This window comes from Lipophrys pholis (assembly GCF_963383615.2).
Source record: "Lipophrys pholis genome assembly, chromosome: 1".
NCBI classification, from domain to species: domain Eukaryota; kingdom Metazoa; phylum Chordata; class Actinopteri; order Blenniiformes; family Blenniidae; genus Lipophrys; species Lipophrys pholis.
In genome coordinates this window covers 28,170,011-28,192,459 of record NC_137635.1, presented here as the reverse complement: position 1 = coordinate 28,192,459, position 22,449 = coordinate 28,170,011, and the positions used below count along the sequence as shown (strand labels likewise).

The 22,449-nt window shown below is 42.4% G+C and overlaps 1 protein-coding gene across 1 annotated transcript in view; it reads right to left on the bottom strand.

The window, feature by feature from the left end:
* Window positions 1-22,449, bottom strand: part of LOC308106486 (uncharacterized protein) — a gene marked incomplete at its 5' end in the record, with an annotated part of 238,865 nt that overhangs the window by 112,975 nt on the left and 103,441 nt on the right. The window contains 2 exons of the mRNA XM_080458265.1: window positions 17,266-17,398; window positions 18,507-18,607. Coding sequence (XP_080314391.1) covers window positions 17,266-17,398; window positions 18,507-18,607 — 234 coding nt within the window. The remainder of the gene's footprint in view (window positions 1-17,265; window positions 17,399-18,506; window positions 18,608-22,449) is intronic.

Here is a 22,449-nt window from a genome sequence, read left to right as displayed (position 1 = left end):
CAGAACCAGCGTGGAGAGACTTTCAAACTAAAGGGCAAAAAAAACACAATCGGTCGTGTTACGGGTGACAGAACAGCCCTGACTTTTACAAGATAACAAAATATATGTATTAAAAAATTATATTCAAAATCGCAAATTCAAAAGTAAACAAGTCCAACTGCATTTTGTAAGGATCAGGTTCAGAAGTATCAGATCAGAAGAAATTATTGACACACTGAAGGGGGGGGGGGGGGGGGCTAGTCTGGTCATGAGAGTAAGACAGTAAACAGAAAAATTCAAACTCATGATTCTGTAGCAGTGCAGCATTTTTCACGTTGAGCGGAGAAGTTGTAGAAAACTACAGCGTGATGGACACAACGCGTCACAACATGTTTACACTGAGAAACAGTCTAATAAAACCTCATGCCATGATCACACTCAGGTTTGCAGCAGTTCCACAGGATTTCTTTCTTTTTTCTGACACTTCAGTTCCACCGACAGACACCTCTGGACATTGAGGTGGATTTGGGGGAAATGGGTGTAAATATCTTTTCAAATTAAAAACAAAACTAACAAGACCAAAAAGAGAAACACGTTCCAAACAAACATTTTCACATTTCTACCGTCACTAACGAGGTTTGTCAGTCAAACAACCCAATGAAAGAGCAGTTTTAAGGGGGGACATAATGGCCATTGTTTTAAATACTGCCAAAATCAGTTCTGGTCTTGTTTCTCTGGAACAGGTGGAGTCTGATGGAGGCTGAAGCAGCTCTGCTGCTCCACAGAGCGGCTGCCTTCCTAAGCAATAGCAGATAATAACACACATTACAAAACTTTCAAAATCGGGTTTCTGCTGGTTGGAAGCTGCTGTTAGAAAGAAAGGAAACATGCACGGCAAAAACAGGAAGAAGAAGAAGAAGAAGAAGAAGAAGAAGAAGAAGAAGCAGAAGAAGAAGAAGAAGAAGAAGAAGAAGAAGAAGAAGAAGAAGAAGAAGAAGAAGAAGAAGAAGAAGAAGAAGAAGAAGAAGAAGAAGAAGAAGAAGAAGAAGAAGAAGAAGAAGAAGAAGAAGACAGCTGAGACTTTTCACTGCAGCGTGAAGGCATCGAGAAGAAGACGACCCGGATACGAAAAGTAAACAAAGACAAACAAAATAAGTGTGTGTGTGTGTGTGTGTGTGTGTGTGTGTGTGTGTGTGTGTGTGTGTGTGTGTGTGTGTGTGTGTGTGTGTGTGTGTGTGTGTGTGTGTGTGTGTGTGTGTGTGTGTGTGTGTGTAATGCAAAAAGCTGCTTTGGACATTGTTGATCTTATATTTCATCGGAAAACTGTTACTACTCCTCAAGGCTGAACATGTACAAACTCAGAATATATTCACATGTATCATCTATAAGTACAGCAGAGAGGACAGAAACACGGAGGAGGGTGCAGTGGAGTGTGAAGAGGAGTGATGGTTCGATTCCCAGCGGGAGGAAGTGTTCATTGTGTTGTAGAGGCAGTGCAGCGTCAGGAAAACGTCTCTGGGATGAATGTGAGGGAGTGAAAAGAGGATTCGCACTATGGCTACGTGTCTCAGAGCGGAGGTGTCCACACTGTGGCCTGCAGCTCCACCGCCTTTCAATGAAGGACCTACTGGAGTTTTCCAACCAAACAGAGCTATTAAAAGGAAAGTGTGGAGTGCTGGAGGTTTCTGAGCAGTGAGAAGTTTGATTTTGAGTGAGGAAAGGTTCGGACAGCCCAGTCTCAGAGGGAGCACACACAGACGTCAGTCCTCCTCCAACATCCAGGGGGAGTGACGCCCTCCACAGCTCAAGAGGGGGAAAACACAGTGACGGGAGCAGGAAAAGCAGCTGTGAGTCTCGTAGTGTCCTGCAGAGGGAGACACAGTCCAGATCTTCCACTCTGCATGGCCTCAGTCCTCACTCAGGGTTGGAAAGCAGGTGGAGGTGAGCAGCAGCAACAGAAGCTCCAGCAGCTCATTCAGCGACTGCGACTGAGGAGGAGGAAACACCGAGTGAGGCTCAGAGAGGAGATCTCAGGCTCCGTCCACACGCCAACGCTGTTCATCTGCACAACGCAGCGTTTAGGAGCATGAAAACAGGTTTTTAGAGAACGGGCTCCAGAGTGGAGGGATTTGAAAACGCTGCTTCGGCGTTGAAGTGTGGACGGGCAAGACGTATATTTGCAGAACATGATGATGATGTCATCACCCTACCTTTCAACCCAATAACCCCATGACCCTCTATGTAACGTCACTTAACAACAACAACAACAACAACAACAACAACAACAACAACAACAACAACGTCGACCAGCTGCTCCAGATGGAGCTGCAGAAGCTGCTGATGCTATTTGGTTTATAAGGCCAGATGTCGGATTTGTTCATTTCTCCCTTTTTGCATGCTCCGTGTTTTCTTCTCCGTTTTTGGTGTATTTCTGAGTTACAGCGCCTCCTACAGGCCTGGCATATGTTCTACATTGTGTTGAGTAGTTTTCATGGTGTCGTGTGGACGGCCAACTTATTGAGAAAATAGATAGTTTGGGCTCATGTGGACAGAACCTCAGTCTGCAGCAACTCTTCTCATGATGGACTTCTGAAAGGACGTTAGTCCATTTCCTTCACATTTAATATAAAAATCATAAACATAACAAAGTCTCAGCTTGTATCTTTATGACACAGGAAGTCATCTGTCTGTGTGTGTGCACTGATACAGATCTGTGAACTAATCACATGATTAAATCTGAATCAGAACTTTAAATACTGTAATTTCTCGATTATATTATATTATATTATATTATATATTTCTGGTGTGTTGATGCTTGTGAATGAGCTGCTGTTCTAAAACCTTCTGTGAATTTGTCCATCAGCTTTCAGCCCTCGATTAGTCTTCTTTGTTTTCTTCTACTACGACTTCATATATGACTTTATGGAAGGTTAAGAGAAGGAAAGCCGCTCGATTCACACAGAATGAAATCCTCAGTGACAGCACTTTCTTTTTCACCTCATAAAACAGTGTTTTTTCTCTTTGTGTGTATTTTCTCCATCAGACTCACCGTCGGCTATTTTGTTCTGGTTTTCTTCGTCCTCTGGAGAGTCGCCTCCTTCTGACAACTCTCCTGAGAAATAACAAGAAACATTTACTACATACAGCTCACTACTTCAACCAGCTCAACCTTACCATCAACAGTTTGTTTTCAGCTTTTGGGTTAGGGTTAGGATAGCACTGTTGCAAGAATTATTTACTTTAATAAGTCATATCAAATCTTCTAATAATATTATTGTTTTCATTTATTGAAGCAACATATATAAATAGACTTAAATACATGATGTGAATATCTTTCAGTGTGTTGACTGTCCAGTAAGAGAGAACTACCTGTGGTTTTAAACAAATTCTGAATCGACTAGGATGGAGAATTACAGCAAGAACATGACAAGGAGATATTAAGAATTCTGCTCAGGTAGAACAAATTCAAAGACAATTCAAGTCCACTTTAATATTCAGTGGTGGGAATCCCTGCATCTAAAACACATGACAGCAGAGATGCTCTGGACCAATGAGAAGCCAAAGCACCACATCACGTAGTGGAGTAGTGACGTGTCACATTCTTCAGTAGTCCTGATGTGATACTGATTCCTGCTTCAAGAAGCCTGCTGTGTGACTGAGATGATGTCATCACGTACAGGAGCATTTATATTATATTGTTTATTTTGGCATCACTGATCACACCCGGAGTCCCAAGATAAACAGTGTAACACCTTTTACTTTTGATGAAAACCTAGAAAAATGTGAATCTAGTAACTGTGATGAACATCTTAGCATGAGTGTGGATCCAGAAACATGCCTGGTGATTAACTGAACGGATGGTTCTGTATTGAACGGCTGAGCTTCACACTGATGACAAAATAAATATGTTGATGTAGGAGAGAAAAACATGATGAAAAGTCTGAAGTGTAGAGCTGAGGAACTCCGACATCATGAAAGATTAATGTGTTTTTTCAGTCGGGATATTTATTTGTTGAATAGAGGATCAGACAGTTTCTAACATCTCAGTCAACATCTCATCTGTCCTGTGCTGTGGACGGACGGATTGACGTCCACTCAGCCTGTCCTGTGTGTGTCCTGCAGCCTGTGGAGGCCGGCGGAGCAGCGGGACCATACGTACCGTTGTGGAGTCCAGGACTCCTGTGTGAGGAGCTCTCAGTCTGCTCCTCCTGCTCCATGTGTTCCGGGTCACCATCTGCTGCTGGCTCCTGTTCCTCCTGTTCCTCCTGCTCCTCTTCCTCCTGCTCCTCCTCCTCCTCTTCCACCGCCTCCTTCTTTGGTTCGGCCCGGTGGCCTTCAGCAGAGACCTCCTGAAGCTGCGTCACAGCCTCCTGCTGGTCTCGCTCCTCCGCCTCCTTCTTCGCTCGCTCCTCGGACTCTGAGGTCAGATGGACAGTCTGTCTTTATACTTCACATATCTCACTTACATCTTTCAGCAAAGTTAGCAAAGCTGCAGCCAATATTTATTGTTTCTGACATTCGGAGACAATCTACAGTTTTCATGTTTCAAGAGGTAAAATCAATAAATACTGGAAATACTTCAATTCAATATTTTTTCCCAAATATTTTTCCACTGCTTTACAACTGAACGACTAAACAGTGTAAAATAACGTGTTTTGTATAATTTTTGATGTTTTCTCTTTCCTTCACTTCACTGTGTGTCAAGTTTCAGCCACTTTAGGGCGTGAATGATGTCGCCACACACGTTGCGCAGCAACATCATCCACCAGTGCAGCCAGCAGGAAACAAACACTCAAAAAGTTTGGTTCCATTTGACAAGAAAAGATGGCAACAGGGCAACTTGCAATACATTCAAAGTGGATGCTTCATCAAAGGGAGGAAATATGACCAACATGCAGAATCATTTGTACAAACAGCAGCGAGAACTTTGAATGAATGTTTCGATCCACTCGAGTGAATCTCAACCCAGCAGCAGCGGCGACGTGAGCAGGTCCTCTGCTGGTAATACTGCAGGTTTCATTTCCAAATGAGAATCGATAAGAGAATCGAGTAAGAACCGAATCAATAAGCATCGTAAAAATCTCATTAAATTCCATCTCTACTTCTGCAACTAAAAAAAAGTAAAAGTTAAGCACGATGAACAGAGGTTGAAATGACTTAAGGGGTATTACTTTCACCAGATTACATAAAGTCTCATTTTATTAGTTTGCTGTTGTTTATGGGCCTCCGACGGGCCGCTGTGTGTACCTTGAGTAGCCTGGGATTTCCACCTCTCTCGGTTCTGGTAAACCTCTTCGTTCCACAGCGCCTTGAAGTTCTTCATGTCTCCGGTCAGCAGCGAGCTGTGGCCTGACGAGCTGCTGTCCGACCCGCTGCTCTTCACGCTGTGCCTCTTAGCCTCGTCCGAGCTAATACTGTTCAAGCTGGACACGTACGCCACACACACACACAGCAAGGACAAGGAGAAGGAGAACTTACCGCCAAGGTTAGACTAACACGCTCTCCTGTTTCTATCTATTCCTGCACCGTTGTTAGGACCGCCATGGGGTTTCTTTAGGCAAATTCAAGAACAAACCAGGCAGTAATGAGAGCAACTTGTCTCAACTACGGTTTCTTTTTCATGAAGAGCAAAGTGGCAGTTTGAAAAGCTCCAGAGTCTGCAGCCACCTACGCTGGGTTAGCTCTGACCTCTGGCCCACTGAGTGACGCCAACGTCTGCCATCAGGAGAAAAGAAACGCTGATAACCACAATGGAAGAACACAGCGCTGCCACTGACAGTTCCAACAAATACAAGAACGTTTTTTAGGCAAATTGTTCTGCATAGTTTAAATATTACTGAAGTACTGACAGGCAGACTGTTGTAACTGAGTTCAGTGCTTTCAAATTGCTTTTCTTTATCTCAGGAAAAGTATTGAGACACTTAATCAAAGCAGCAGAAACAAAAGCACATCTTTTAGTGTCTCCGGGGGCTTTGGGCTGTGATATTTTAGCAGCGGGCTCCGTCACCGTTCAGCCACAATGGCGCCAACTCAGCGAGCAACAGTAAAATGTCAATTTCAAGGTTTGTGGCTGTACCTGATGAAAAGTGGAGGCATTTACAGGCACAGAAAAGATTATTGTGCTGTTCTCACCACCTCCATCATCTCTGCTGTAGCTGCACCCGACGGAGCTGTTGAGCTTTAACCAGGTGACCAGATCCTCACAGGGGTGTGACAGGCGAAGGCGAAGGGTCTTTCGTCACTAACACTGTATATTCATGTCGTATTTACAGTCAGCTCACACACCGGGCTCACCTTGAGCGTCTGAAGCCGGCCAGACCGGAGTGGGAGGCCTCGTCGATGAGCGGCGTGACGATGCGCTCCATCATGTCCGTTAGCACAGTGAAGGTGGGCACCACGATGAAGTCGATAAACCCTGGGAGACAAAGACATTCCACTATAATCACTCTGTCAGCATGGACTCGTCCTTCCATTAGAAGCAGGTTATTCCACGTGAGCATTACGTCACACTAGAAGGAGTTACCGTCTGCACGACTGTTTTATTTCACCTGCAACGGCACTCAAATCAGGACGTTGGCTCATGTTTGACACCGTTGCTTGGTGACTCCGCTCTCATTAGGATTTGAACCCTCACATTCCTGTGGTTCTCAGCAGGTCTGGTTTATGAACACCATCAGCTCTTTTTGACAAACTGTGACACAAATATATTATTTCCTTTTTCAAATTCATGGAATTTAATAGGATCCAAACATAAAATGATCTGTAACATGCACTTGGTAGAGCACAAACCTTCGCCAATGTCACATTTTGTTAATGGAACCAAGTTAGCATGGCTAGCATGTTAGCCATTAGCTCATATCAATGCTAACTAGCCTGTCAGGTTGCAGCATCACTGAGCAAAACACTGAGTGGGGACACACAGGTAAACCACTATCACTCCCACTGTCTCTGGATACTCCAAGTTCAATGATATTATGTCAAAATGAGCAGAAAATGAAGATGTGGAGAGTAAATATTCAGCTTTATGCTCAATTAGCAGCATTAATAAAAGTTCTTCTTATAAGTCTGTTTTAATTGTGTGTTCATGAACACAGTAGAAAAACTTTCAAAATAACACCAAGCACACGTTGCTCTCCTCTACTGTCCTCAGTACAATTTAATCTTAACATTTATTTATTTATTTATTTTCAAAATTAAAGCTCTCCAACCCACTGAAAATTGGACACAACCTGACAGATGAGAATCCCTGATCTAAACCACCATTTCTCCATTTCTGGCATGTTGGCTCAGAATTATGTTACTTTCAGATTGACTGTTGTAATTCCTGTATTTTCTCTTGCAGAATCCTGCAAAAAGTTTGCAGAATATTCACTGATGTGTTTGAAAGAACACGTCGAATATGGAACAATATGCTAAAGGCATAAATCATCCTGTATGCCTCTGAGTAAATTCATGTATTTCTCCAATCTATAAGAGTGTCAAACGGTGCAGAATGAATGGAGGACTATTTGAGAACGTCCTGAGATCCATCCACCTCAAAACATTGTTGGACAGAATGTTCCAGAATGATATCAGACCATCCTAGAGCGGGGGGGGTCAAACATAAGGCCTGTGGGCCACCACCGGCCAACAAGAGGCTCAAATCTGGAGCTGCAAGCAAATGGTGAAACTTTCAAAGAAAATACAAGTAATAATAAAATAAATCTTAAGAGTAGCAACTCAACACAACACAACCCAACACAACACTGAGACGACACTGAGATGTCAGTGATGCCGCCATGAAGCCGCCTCATTGATATCAAACTCGCCTCCACGCCGTGCCGTCGGAGTGAGTTTGTTTCCAAAAATGCAACAGCTTTCTGGACATTTCTCTGTATTTTGCACCAGAAGGTTTCATTAAATTGGCTTCATGTTGAGAATGTAGTCATCTTCAGTCATGATTGTTTGGCCTTTTAAAAAATATCATCATCGTCATCATGTATGTTCTGTGGCACAACAGAGAAAAACTTTAAAGTTAAAATTGAAAGGGTCAAATGGCTCTACTGTATTTTGCCAGTTGGGCCACTCAAGATGAAATTGGGCTGAATGTGTTTGACGCTCCTGTTATAGCGTATCAACTTTACAGTGTTTTAAAGGTCAAACGTCAGCTTTATAAAACAAAGGCATATTACTCAAGAGTACTGAATGTAAAATTCTGACAGGTCGAAGCATCTAAGGATTCATGAAAAGTCTAATATTACATTTTCCAAAAACTGAATTCAGGAACTGATAGTTAAAAGATGCGGCAGTGAAATGGTTTTGCAAAGCTGCTGAAGCAGCAATGAATATGGTCAGGGTACGTTCTATTGTATTGTGTTCTATTGTGTTCTATTGTATTGTGTTCTATTGTATTGTGTTCTATTGTATTGTGTTCTATTGTATTGTGTTCTATTGTGTTGTGTTGTATTGTGTTGTATTGTATTGTATTGTATTGTGTTATATTGTGTTGTGCTGTGTTGTATTGTATTGTGTTGTGTTGTGTTGTGTTGTGTTGTATTGTATTGTATTGTATTGTATTGTATTGTGTTGTAGAGTATTGTATTGTATTGTATTGCATTGTATTGTATTGTATTGTATTGTATAGTGTTGTATTGTATTGTATTGTATTGTATTGTATTGTATTGTATTGTATAGTGTTGTATTGTATTGTATTGTATTGTGTTGTATTGTATTGTATAGTGTTGTATTGTATTGTATTGTATTGTATAGTGTTGTTTAGTGTTGTTTAGTGTTGTATTGTATTGTATAGTGTTGTTTAGTGTTGTATTGTATTTTTCTAAAGTTTATGACGTTTTTCTGTTTTTTTCCAGATTAATTTAATATATGAAGAATTGTAGGATTCATCTGAAGCTTGTTTCAACACTTCTTGAGTTGATAACAGACAGTGTGTGTTTGTGTCCCGATTAGTCTCCTTCATGTCTTCGGGGTGCCGGCTCGGGGTTTGTTCAGGCCACTTACCGATCTGAGACTGGGCCACCATGGTGGACTTCCTGTCACAGAGTGGAGAGAAGGGCAAGCCCAGCTCTGCTTCTTTGTCCCCCTGCAAAGAAGACAAGTCTCCGTCAGTCAGCTCTCTGAGTCTTCCAGCTTGTAAACACACTGTGTTCTCACTCTCCCATCAACACACACTGGATTTCTCTCACTCTCACACAAATTGCTTTTGGTCCCACAAATGACTTTCATTTTCTCTCCTGATTGGTCACAGATAGACCAGACATGGAGTCGTGAGGCGATGTTGTCCGGTCAGCTTATTTATTGCCTGTTTGTATCCCGAGAGACAAAGGCCTCATGCGAGCAGCTTCCAGAACAAAAGATAATGAGAACAAAATGCTTTAATAATAGAGGAGCTTTAAGCAGTGGGGCACCTTGTAAACCTCTGACCTTCAGTCATAACTAGGATTTTTCCAGACAAATAGACTGCTCTATGAAAGAACTTGTATCATGCGCTTCAGTTCAGTGACTCAGAGTGTCAAACTCAGATCCTCTTGGGCCGAAGCTCTGCACGCTTTCCATGTCTCCCTCCACTGAATGTTCTGATGGTTCATCACCAAGTTCAGCAGGAAGCCAGACAAGGAGCTGCTCATTGCAATCAGCAGGGTTGAAGCAGGGAGACGTGCAAAACGTGCAAAACGTGCAGGGCTGCAGCCCAGGAGGACAGGAGTTCTTATACAATTACTATAATAGTGGTTTTGTTATTTGCGGCAATGCGTGAAAGAAACTTCATGTCATTAGAAATGGTTCACATTAATAGAGTATTCGGCTTTTGTTGACGTAGGAACAGTGAACCGACACGATACTGAAGACAGAGATAAATAAACTGAGCTTCACTTTAAAATCCTGTTTCCTCTCTCAGGAACCGCACAGAAGTGGCAGTGCTGTTCTGGTGGTTAGAGAAACAAGCCTGGGGTTGGAAGGTCGCAGGTTTGAATCCAGCAGACCACCAGTGCGGGTCCTGAACATGACCTTCGACCCCCGCCAGCTCGGCCTGCTGCTTCCAGCAGGTGCAGGTGAGTTTACAATGATGTCATGGAGATCAGGAGTCAGAGCACTGGCTGAACTGGATCTCAGACCTGGAGACAGCAGAGGCCCAGACTCCAGCTCTGTCCAGGCGTTCAGGAGGCAGAGGTGGGAGACCAGTGCAGAGCACCTCTGTCATGGCGGACCCCCTCCCCTCCCCCGCTCGCCGTGTCACCAGCTCCTTGCCGTTTGCTGAGTCATGCGGCGCCGGTTGTCGTGATCCAAACACCTCGTCTCTGGAGGTTTTCTCTCCGGTTCAAGACATATTAAATTTCATTCATGCCTTGGACTTTTCTCAGGTTTTTTTTTTTATTTTTATTGCTCATGGCTTCCTGCCAAACAACAATTCAAAGGGTGGGAACCTCCTGCACAGCAATTACCAGAGTCGCTTGGCTCATGCTGCCAGTACGGCCCCTCCCTGGAAGATAAGCCCCTCCAGCACCCTGGTCTGCACCTCGGTCCGTCTCATGACCGACTCCATACCGCCAATCACACCGCCACCTTCTGGAGTGAGTACACCATCTCCCCCCACACCGAGGCAACGCTGTGCGGAGCTGGACAGACTTCTGGCTGCTCTCTGAGCTGAGCCTGGTAATGAGCTGGTTTTCCACTGACTCTGGACTCCTTTACACGACAAGGAAAACGAGTGTGACCGCCACACTTTGTCATGTTTTGTGTGTTTGTTTACACGACAGTGGCGCTCAGAGCCACCGCAACCATCACTTTTTCAAAGTGGCGTCCAAAGTGGAACTTTTCTTTGACGCTCCCGACTCTCCCAGCAGATACAGCCGGAGGCTACGGAGTGCTAACACTGCACATGTGCACCACCAGCTGGATAAGATAAAATAAAATAAAATAAAATAAAATAAATAAATAAATAAATTAAAAGTAAAATTAAAATTAAAAAGTACAATTTATATTAAAAATTAGAAATAACAAAAAAATCTATAAATAAAACTAAATAAAATAAAACTAAATAAAACTAAATAAAATAAAATAAAATAAAATAAAATAAAATAAAATAGCCTCTTAAAATTCTTTAATTAACAGTAAACATTTTCAAAGTTCTAAAGATCTTTTTTCTGAGTGACAAGAATCTGTGAAAATATTTGAAGATATCTATTAAGAAACAAATTTAACATTTGTTTCTAATCTACAGTCTGTTTGTGATTACAGTATATGACAACTGCAAAAAGTTTTTAACTGGATGTTTGTTAGTTTGAATCCCACTGCTGATGGTTTACTGCAGGTCTGAGTTGGATGCCAAAAACCTGCTCAGGTCATATCAGAATGAGCATCCGCCGTAAATCTGGTGCTCAATCAAACACGTGGATCAAATAAAACAGAACAGAAAACAAGTAGAACATTCCTCTCTAAAGAATTTCCATCAATCCAATGAAATGAACAGATCATTTTTCTCTGTTCTGGTCATCAAACACCCAGTTTTCACATAACTGTTGACCTGTCACAGAACCAGAGTAGAAGAGCGGTTCTGTGGTGTGTGTGTCCAGGGTGTGTGTGTGTCCAGGGTGTGTGTGTCCAGGGTGTGTGTGTGTCCAGGTGTGTGTGAAGGCCCACCTGTCTGAAGAACTCCTCCAGCAGCGAGGTGGTCCAGCGGTGGTGCAGGTCCCAGTTCTTGGCCGGGTGGCTGATGTCTGCGGTGTGCAGCAGCAGCGACAGAGCTTTAGGTTTGTCCGCGCTGAGACAGGAATCACATGCAGTGTTGGAGAGAGAACGACAGAAACATCTAATCGTTCAGGATTTATACTGAAAAAGACTCTTTTAGCAAATTATGATGAAAATAATTCATCTGAAAGGTCCTGGATCCGCCCCGCTTCACTCCTCAGACACTCAATGTTTATTATAAACCCAATAAACTCACAAACCTGCTGCATATTGACCCCGTTTGCTGTAAAACGCTCCTTCTTGCCATCTACTTCAGACTGAGGTGTGGTTTTTAAGCAAGCCCTAAAATGAGTTGTTAGAAGATTTGTTGCTCACCTCCATATAATAGTTCAATCATAAAGTTTCCGACAAAAAGAACCATTTTTCTGCCTTTGCACAAAACACATTAACAAACATTTGAAAATTATGAAATGTCTCACACATTGCTAAAAAGCAACTGTTGTTGAAAAAGTCCCATAATATTGTTTTACAAATGATCAAAATTGGTGGAAAAATGAAATATTGCTATAAACGGCTGAATTCCACAACTTTTACATCCACGAAGAAGCTTCTTGATTCTCTCTACTCTTGTTTTGACGCAGACGTTTTTACCAGGGCAGATTAATACACTTGGATTTAAGTCAGAATGGATTATCGGACACTTTAAAACTGTCCTTCTCCTTTGTGCTGGAGGACGTGAGCTTTGTCTCATTGTTCTGCTCAAAGTGTGAAGAACTCCACCACAATCCAGCTTCCTGACAGCCGAGAACAAAGTTCAGCACATCTGTTCCCGCAGGCAGCAGGGCAGCATGATGGTACCGACACCATGCTTTACAGTTTTCTCTGTGGGCTATAAACAAACAGACTGCCTCCTCAAAGAGCTCTGCTTTGGTTCACTGGGTCTGTATAAAATGATCCCGGGTAAAGACTACATCTCTGACACAAGTTCCCTCTTTCTGGATAAAAAGGGACTTCAGGACAACATGAATCCCTTCTGAGTTCTCGGACCTTAACTGTGCCTGATGCATCAAAACCTTCCTTTAGTGGCTAATTCAGATTGTGTAAACACTAAAAATGAGCCAAAGGTAATTTTTTCATAAAAATGTAAAAACATTGCTTAATACAACAATAGAATCTGGTATAAAACGTCTTTTAAGCAAAGGATCATTTGCATTTATTTTGAAAATGTATTTGATTATCTGGGTTCATTTTAACAAAACACATTGAATCTTGTTGTTTGCACCCTAAACATCCACCAAGCGACAAAAGTGCCTTTAATCACACCGCCTCCATTCCAGCTAATCAGCCGTCTACATGGAAACACAGTGTGGAAAGACATCATCTCGCCTAATCACAGAGCAGCAGCTTCGTAAATATCACATAATAACCATGTGGAAACATTATGTCATGAAATGATGCAGGGATCCATGCACATGGGCTTATACACACACACACACACACACACACACACACACACACACACACACACACACACACACACACACACACACACACACACACACACACACACACACACACACACACACACACACACTCACACACACACACACACACACACACAAGGTTAAGCAGAGGTGAAACAGTAGCTGTGTGTGACAGATTGGCTCTTAAAGTGGCTCTAAGCACAGTCGCTGCTGCCGGGTTTGAATTACTTCACATTAGAGTCCATTCAGCAGACTGCAGCCTCATATCTGTGTGTGTGTGTGTGTGTGTGTGTGTGTGTGTGTGTGTGTGTGTGTGTGTGTGTGTGTGTGTGTGTGTGTGTGTGTGTGTGTGTGTGTGTGTGTGTGTGTGTGTGTGTGTGTGTGTGTGTGTGTTGGTGTGTGTTGGCGTGTGTTGGTGTGTGTCACCTTTCAATCAGCTCTTTTTGTTTCCGAGGTTCAATATGCCCACAAACCCAGAGGATATGAAGCCATCCTTGATCCCAGCAGATATTACTATTTCTTTTTTTTATTTTTTTTTACAGTTGCTGTGCGATGAGAGTGAGACGTGAATGTGGAGGAGAGTGTGAAGGTCGGACACACTCTTCTCATGTCAGCACTGCAGCACTGATGACTCAACCCGTCATACTATCGTTTGCTTCACAGTGCTTTTTATTTTGGCTCGGAAGTTCTCCGTCTCTGTGTGAGACTTATTCACACTTATTCGGAAAGATAATGAGCATTGTCGCGAGTTGTTTATCGATTAATCTTCTACATCTCTTTATCAGCTCGAAGTGTCGGGCTGCCGCTCTGATCCAACTGACAATGTGTCTCTCAGACTCTCCAGGTTCCTCCAGGAGACTCAACTCCTGGAGGAATCTTTATTTTGAAAAAACTAAAAAACTCTGAAATTCTCAAAGAAATAAAAGCCCTAAGAAGAGTTGTTCTCTCGTAGTTTATGTAATAATTCTCCCTTTCAGAGTTTAACTCTTAAAATCTACTGAAAACTAAATAGAAGAGATGAACACACATTAAAGCTCAGAGAGAAACTACGTGAAAATGATCGACAATGTACAGTTTGTGTGTTAGGAGATATATTCTGCATCATTTTGAAACTAAGTTCCAGGTCCTGTGTGGGGAACCCTGTGACACCGTTCAGAGTTTCTCATCTCTTTCTCTTCTCCTAACATTTAGATGTGTTCAGTCTATATACTGATTTCAGTATAAACATCAGAGAGTATCAGTGTGTAACCTGCTGTTGGTGCGTAATGGGAGTGAAATGCTTATTCTATTTTCACATAATATATTTTTTGAACAACACAAATGCTACCCACCAAACAACTGACGTGATTTAGACGTTATGCTTTTGTATACATAAATAAATCTGTTATCAGCGCTTTTTTGTGAATTGTCTCATTCAGAGTCAAAGTTCAAAATCTACAGCTTGAATTGACGACTGTCCTTGTATTAAATCAGATCTACATAATGATTATATGATCATATAACAGACTGGGGTCTTTCTGTGTGGACTCTACATGTCCTCCCAGTGTGTGCGTGTCTTTCCTCCCTCAGTCCAGTAACATTCATGTGAGGTTAATTAATGACCCTAAATTGCCCCTTGGTGTGACAGTGTGTCCTGTGATAAACTGCCCCCCTGTCCAGGTGTCTCCTCCTGCCCTATCGTACGCTGGGATCGGCTCCAGTGCCCTGCGACCCTGAACAAGATAAGCAGTGGAGAAGTTGGATGGAGGGATGAAAAAGTCATTGTTTCATTTTTATACCAGAAAGAGACGTCTTAGCAGAGACGTCTTCTCAACGACCTGAATTGATGGCTTTTCATCTTTCACTTTTTAACCTAATTTTGGAAGGCAAAGGCGTCTTCTCAACATCTTTTAAAGCATTTTCTACTGGGTGGGTACTGTGTGTGTGAGAGAATGATCCCAGCTTATGAAACAAGTGAAAATCCCTTTCTGAGCATGAAAACAGTAGATGATATTGAGGTTAAGGGGCTGCAGTTTACTGGGGTTAATGACCATGATGACAGCGTTTAAGGAGACAAGCTGACCCTTCAGGTTGTTGTAGAAAGTTCTTCATGGTCTTGACTTGTTGGAAGTGACAGGACATGTCTGTGGCCAGCACCATCTCCACCACCAGAGCCCGAAGCTCCCTGCAGGACACAGGACAGACAGAAAATCACCTCAAGCCCATAAAGACCACACATTCAGAAGTAGGTGAATCCAGGTGAAGGAGCAGCGTGACGCTTTAGAGAATAAAGAGTGCATTTCACCATTTCACCAACACACACACTGTTTACTGGCTTGTGTTTTTTAATCAAGATGAAGCTGAAGGGGCTGGAAATCACATTTTTCCTTGTTGAAACATGGATATTAAAGTTCAGGTGAAACGTGTCTGAAAACCTGGAGTTGGATAGTGGCTGAGGTTTCGCTTGGGCTCTTTTTTCAAACCAGAATGCCCACAAGGGGGCGCACCCCAAAACGTGACATTTTGATTGTGCTCCGGTGTTCAACACAGGAGACTAATATCACAAACTCACCTCTGTTAAATTTATACTCTTAAGGTCTGTGTTTTACATTTTGTGCCTGAAAGTTTCACTAATTTGGGATAATACCAGCTAGCGTTAGCTGCTAACGTGACTAGTGTAAATGTTGATCCCCATGTGATTTACAAATGACCCTGTATTTAATTTTAAATCTCTAGGATGTGTTGCCCTGCAGCACGGATCTTTGTAGATGGCTCCACGATCCCTTTCTATCTTTAGTTTTTATGTGCGCAAAGAACTGCTATATTATCCACGACTGCCCGCTCCTGCGGCCAATCAACACGCGCCTAAAACCTGTAAAGTCAAAATCTTCCGTGTAATCTCGTCAGAGAGAGTTCCAGTCTGAAAAAGGGTCAGAACGAGCTCCATCTCTGAATTCTTATCCAAATAAATTTTAAGAATTGATTCAAAGGCAATTTAAGGGAGATTGGATACTGGATGACGACTTCTTTAACACCCAATTGATGAAAGCAACCAAAACCTTGTAGCACAGAGTGAAAGGACAAGTAGCAGGAAGGGACAGATGTCTTCTGTCTTCCCTGCGCAGTACGTCTCAGAGCGGTGTGGATGTTTGTAGATATCCACACAATGTTTGCAGTTGTCAGTGAGGACACACTAAAGCCACCCTGCCCCTCCCGTAAGCCCTCCCACAATAATTATGGGAGGGTTTACGGCAGAGCTATCTAAATATCACAGGCTTGTTAAGAGTGACGATCATCACTACCGATCAGCAGACGACTGTGCTGTTGCTTCTCCTTATAGATCTCCTTCCATCGCGCTCGGTATCCCAATGGAGGGGTGACGAATAATTTTAACCTTTAGTTAAGTTTTTTTTTTTTTAGCTAGCATCCACAACTTTTCTCCGTAGAGACGCACTAAAACCCTCCCCGCCCCGTCCCGGCACACACTAAAGTGTTTGGTGTTCCTGTTTCAGGCTTCTGCTCCTCCACTGCACAACGCTGGCTGTATGACTGGAAAGTCTGCTGTTGGCTTGATGACAAAGCTGGTGAATGTGATTCCACTTCATGAACTTCCCAAACATTAATCCACCCAGGAGTTCTCCCAGCTCCTGTGGAGCACCCTGACCTACTCCCATATCTAACAACAGACATCAAGTTTCCAGGGGGTCCTGCACTGACCTCAGGGTTCCCTCCTGGGGGGACGTCTCTGGTAAACCTCTAATGGGAGACCACCAGGGGGCGTCCTGATCAGAACGTCCTCAGCTGGTCCTCAGCTGGTCCTCAGTGTGGAAGAGCAGCTTGAGTTTCTGGTGAGGACCAGCACCCTGCTTTCAGCCTCAGGACCGGTTCATGGTGAGGGTGGAGGGAGAGCGCCAGGTAGACTGAGAGCTTTGATTCTCAGCTCCTCTCTCACGGTCCGGTACAATGACTGCATCACTGCAGCAACAAATCTACTAATCCATTTCTTTTTTCAGGAGCCGCAGGTTTCACTCAACCTGCCGACGTGTCTCGCTGTGTTTCAGTTTGCCTCCATGTGTGTATCAGCGTGTCTCACGTGATATTTTCACATGTCTTGCCGTCCCTCAGGCTCTTTCATCCTCACTGACCTCCAGTCGTCCTTGGACAGGTTGTAGAGGATGTTCATCTCGTCGTCGTCCTGCAGCAGGCGATAAGCCGCGCTGACGTGATGGCTCTCCAACACTGAGCGGTCATTGTAGAGGATGGCTGTGTCTGACCTGTCAGTCCAACAGAAAACAGGATCGTCATTTTAAAAACCACACAGGCTTCCTGTTGCTTTCTTCACTGTGAAAGGTCACTTAGGAAGAAAAGTCATTTCTAGTCTAAATGTTTTCTTTTTGTGCAACAATCATGTTTTCTAACAATCTGTTCAAGAGTTTCACACAAAATAATGATTTTAATCACGGATACACTCGCTCTCTACAACATGTCACAGGAAGTGAACCAGGTCAGTTTCAGTCTTCCTCCATCAGTAATCCTCCTCCTCTTCTCTGAGTCCACAGTTCAGAATATCTCTGTGTCCTGTTGTCTGCAGGTATTTGTCTCTGGAGCTTTGATGTTAGAAATCCAACAAAATGAAATCCAAAAATATGGTTTGACATTATTTTTCTTATATATATGAGATCTAAATAAACCTTTATATAGCATCGTTTCAGTTTTTATTTTGCTTTGTAGTATGAGAAATAGTTTTTACTTGGACAATATTAATAATATAAATTTGAGAATAAAAGACTAAAGCAAACAACTCATCTAAGCTTTTACGCTGAACATAGAAGACCAAGATTTACTTACTGTTCATTATATTACATTTCTGAATGTCAGTTGAAGACTATGAAGGATTATCAGTATCGTGTCGACGCTGCAGGTAAAGCAGCAGGTTGGCAGTGAAAGTACATTTTCCTCTGAGACTTTTGTTTATTTGGATTTAATCCAGATTTTCTTACAACGAGGATACTTTGGAAAATCAACATTTCTCAGCTGCAGTGAAAGGCAGCTCATTCTTTTGTTTTACTGAGTTTTAAATACATAATAAAGAGATATTAACATTGATTCTCCAGCTGTGAACAGATTGAAAGTTGGACTGACGACCACGAGGACCAGTCGGCTGAGGACTGTCGGTCACAAAGGAAGTGGTAGTTTTTAATGATGTGATCGGTCATTTTCTCCAGGGGGAGGTCTCATTAGCCAGAACAGAGAGGCTTCACTCAAGGACATGTGGTTTGGAGCTCATGCAGGCGACCATTGAGCGAACAGAAAGCTCTCTGTCGAGCGAAGCATCGATCCAGTGAGTCAGCGCCATGCATTTTTGATTCAGCCGTCCAGTACCTCGTCTGAATGTGGAAGTTGTTTGTGGTCCCCGTGTGCTCGTAGTCGTGCACTGCAGCCGCGAAGATCATGGCAAAGATCTCCAGCTCAGTCAGCCAGTGCTGGAGGCAGAAGAGAGGGGGAGGAAACAGGAGATGAGGAAGAGGAAGAGGAAGAGGAAAGTTGGAGTTTCAATGTGTCAGAATCTCGTCCTCTCTTCTTCTGTCTTGGTGATGATGCCAAACATTCAGGACGACGTCCCGTTCTTGGTGGTTTAATCAGAAAGTGAGACGACACAGGTCAGTTCTTTCAGGTGAAACCTGATGAGTGACGGAACGCCGGAGCAGGAACAGACCATCATTAACTTCCTGTCATCCTGAGAAGTCTCATCAATACTGACTCATGTTCAGGATCTTTGGAGGCCTTTTCATCCCTAAGATGTAAAATAATAATGGTGTGATGTTCTTACATGTCTGATTTTACCTGAACTGCGTCTGTTTACTGCCACAACTTAATGCTCCAGCGACTCGCCACAACCTGCTGCTAACAGAAGTTAACGGACTGGAAAGCAAATATGTAACTGTAGCATCCAGTCAGTCCTTTTCTCAGTCAAAACCAAGGCTGAGAAGGAAAAGAGAAAAATGTCTAACAGGGACATGATCAGCATTATAAGACAAGGACATGGTTTTACGTGTATCAAACATTTTTGCAGATTTCCATATTTTATCTGCAGTAGAAAATGAAAAACATGTCAGATGTTTAAAATGAGATATTTCACCATTTCATGAAAAAAAACAACCAAAAAACTCATTGAGTTTGAAGACAAAAGTTGGAAGAAGTGTAACAAAACGCAGGAAAAGTAATGCTGCTATCGTCTCTGGAACAATCTACCAAATGTCCATTTCTCTGGACACGTTGCATCTCCAGAGATGATCCTTGTGCTTCTTGTTATCAGCAGACTGCATGATGGTGCAGCGCTGCGTTAGTTTCTGTGGCGGAAGCAGCTCACACAGCCACAACGGCCTCACAGCCATCTGCCTCCATGTTTCCATATGTTACACGGCAGCAGTATATATTCTGCACAGCTCTGATCTGAGATGAGTCCACACCTGACGCCCGCTGACAACAAGATGCAAACTATTCAGAACACTGAGAAACAGACACAGAGATACAAACACGACCACATTCCTCCCAAACACCATCCTGCCCTTCTCACTACTGAGATGCTAAAAAAGAAGCGGCCACAGTGAGTCCTTACAAATGAACTGACAGAACAAAGCTCGGTAAAAAGATGTGATCACTTGACTGAAGTCAGCACACGGCTACCATCACGCACCAAACAAGTTGACCAGCTTCAACAAACCCGTGCCGTGTTCATGCTCCACCGAGAATATCTTTCCTTCAGTCACTATCTGACTTCACAACGTCACTGCTTTAATCAATCTGACTGAAAAGTGTCTGACTCAGAGGTCTGACTGTCCTGTTTACATGAAGACTGAATCTGGTCATCAGAGTGATGAGCACGCTTATACATGAAGGAAATGGTCTCACTCAGCCAATACGTCCCATAATCCTTTGCATTGCGGTTTCGATGTTTCAGCATAGAAATAAAAGTGTTTATATCTCAGCTGTACAAGACACAACGAACTTGAACGTTGATATGCTGGACACCGAGTCCAGGCTGAAGACATCCACACTCATACATTCTGTAAAATTAATGGTGCCACGTGTTGGTGAGAGGAAGTTTCAGGAAATGTATTTTCACATACCATGGCCACAAACTTTGTGATATCATCTTTGAGATTGGTGGAGATATGAAGCACATCAGGACACACAAGAAGATCATGACAGTCATCCTCTCAACCAAACAGGAAGTCCGCCCTTTGGCGTTAACTGGGAAATTTTCGTGTTGAAAAAGGTAAATCCAAGAGATCTACAATTTGGCTAAAAAGGTGTGGCCATGGCAACCCCCCTCAAAATGTGATTGCTCGCCATGAAACAGGAAGTGATGTGCTGCTCTGCTCTACATGGTGCAATCGGCCTAAAACTTAACATGTTTGATTAAATCCATAAGCCAACAACCATTTAGAGACATAGTGCCACCTGTTGGCAACACAACATTTAACGCATTATATTTTCACGTAAAATGGCCCCAAACTTTGTGATATGATCCTTGAAATTGGTGGGGATACAAAGGTGAGAGCGCCACCTGGAGGATGGACAGGAAGTGCTGCACAATCAGCCTGTACATGCTCCACTCAGCATGAAACTTTACATGTATCATCAAAATCAACCCTCATCACAGCCACAGGCGAAAATACACAATCGGTCACAGCGCCACCTGGGGGACATGCTTCCAATCGATGGCCAGCCAGGGTGAGAGGAGCAGGGTGACGCGGCTTCCAGCTTTAACTGTGTACCTGATGAGGTTCAGTCCTTCTTTTTGGTTGAGCAGCCTTCAATCAGAAAACTCATTTAGAAACACATGGTTTCATTTTCTCTCCTTTAAATTCAACATCGTGACACCGGATTTCAGAATACTTTGGGTTTTCAGTGTCTGTTCAAGTTAAATGTTTCCTGAGAGAAAAACACAGAGCAAGTGACACCTTTACTCTTTTGTCTTAATTTACATGTTTGGTATTAAAGTAATCCAAAAGTAACTCAAAGTAATCCCGTGCATGACTTTCATGTTGTGGTATTCAGAGTAAATTACTGATTAACATGTTTCAACAGGTAACTTGTAGTTGTAACAGATTACATTTTCAAGGTAACTCTCCCAAACATGCCTGTAATATTATAGTAACGGCTCTAAGAAACAATTCTGTGTGTGTGTGTGTGTGTGTGTGTGTGTGTGTGTGTCTGTACCGCTATACTTGTGAGGACTTTCGAGTTCAAACAACCTTCTGAGTGAGGACATTTGGGGAAGTGAGGACATTTTGGTGGGTCCTCACTTTATTTTCACTGCAAAGGCCTCCAGAGGCTGTTTTTAGGCTTCCCTCAAAGTTTGAGCGAAGTCCCCAAAAAAGTGGAAAACTGAGAAAATTTTTCATCAAGTGTTTGTAGTGTGTGTATTTTCGGTACACACACTTCTACTCCCTATCGCCCCCTACTGAAAATTCCAGATTTATTGCAGCATGGATATATATCATCAGATGGATTGAAGATGGACAATTTCAAAGTGTTATGAGATACTATAAAATATAAATCGTTAGGTAATTTTCAGGATTTGTATATCTTAATTTTTTTTCATTGTTATTGCTGATGTGAGATGGAATTATATTACTAGATCACAGTAATACATTTTGCATATGCAAAAGCCACTGTTTACTTGAAAAATATAAAAAATAAAAAATAGAAGTCAATTATTATACTCAAACTTGCTGCCTACTATGAGTACTGAATGCCTCCATATACAGTAAAAATATATAATGACGAAGCATTTTTTTCAGAAGGACAAAAATGTACACAGTTATATAAATAATAGATAAATACACACAACTTCAAGACGTAATGCTCACTAAATAGTTCAAACTGTCTCCTGATATTTGACTTACTGGGAGTCAAACTAGGACTTTATAAAACCTATTAATTGTAAAAATAATGCATCATTCACAAAACTCAGCCCAGTTGCTACTGTACAAATGTTTTAGAGTTGTAATGTGTAATGAGTGGTTTGGACTTTTCCAGCAAAGCATGTTTACACATATTTTAATGGATATGAGTTATGTATTGGACGTTACATCACAATTACATATCAAATTGATTATTTTGACAATTTAATTTCTTTTCTTTGAAAGAAACACACCAAGAAAGTACCAAAAAATGTATATGCAAATTAAAGAGCCAGTTACTTCAATGTCTCACAAAATCCATCTGCTGCTTATTTAATTCAGAGTCAGGTCTAAACTGGAGCCTATCCCAGCTGATATTTAACAAAATACAAAATCTAAACAGAATACATGCT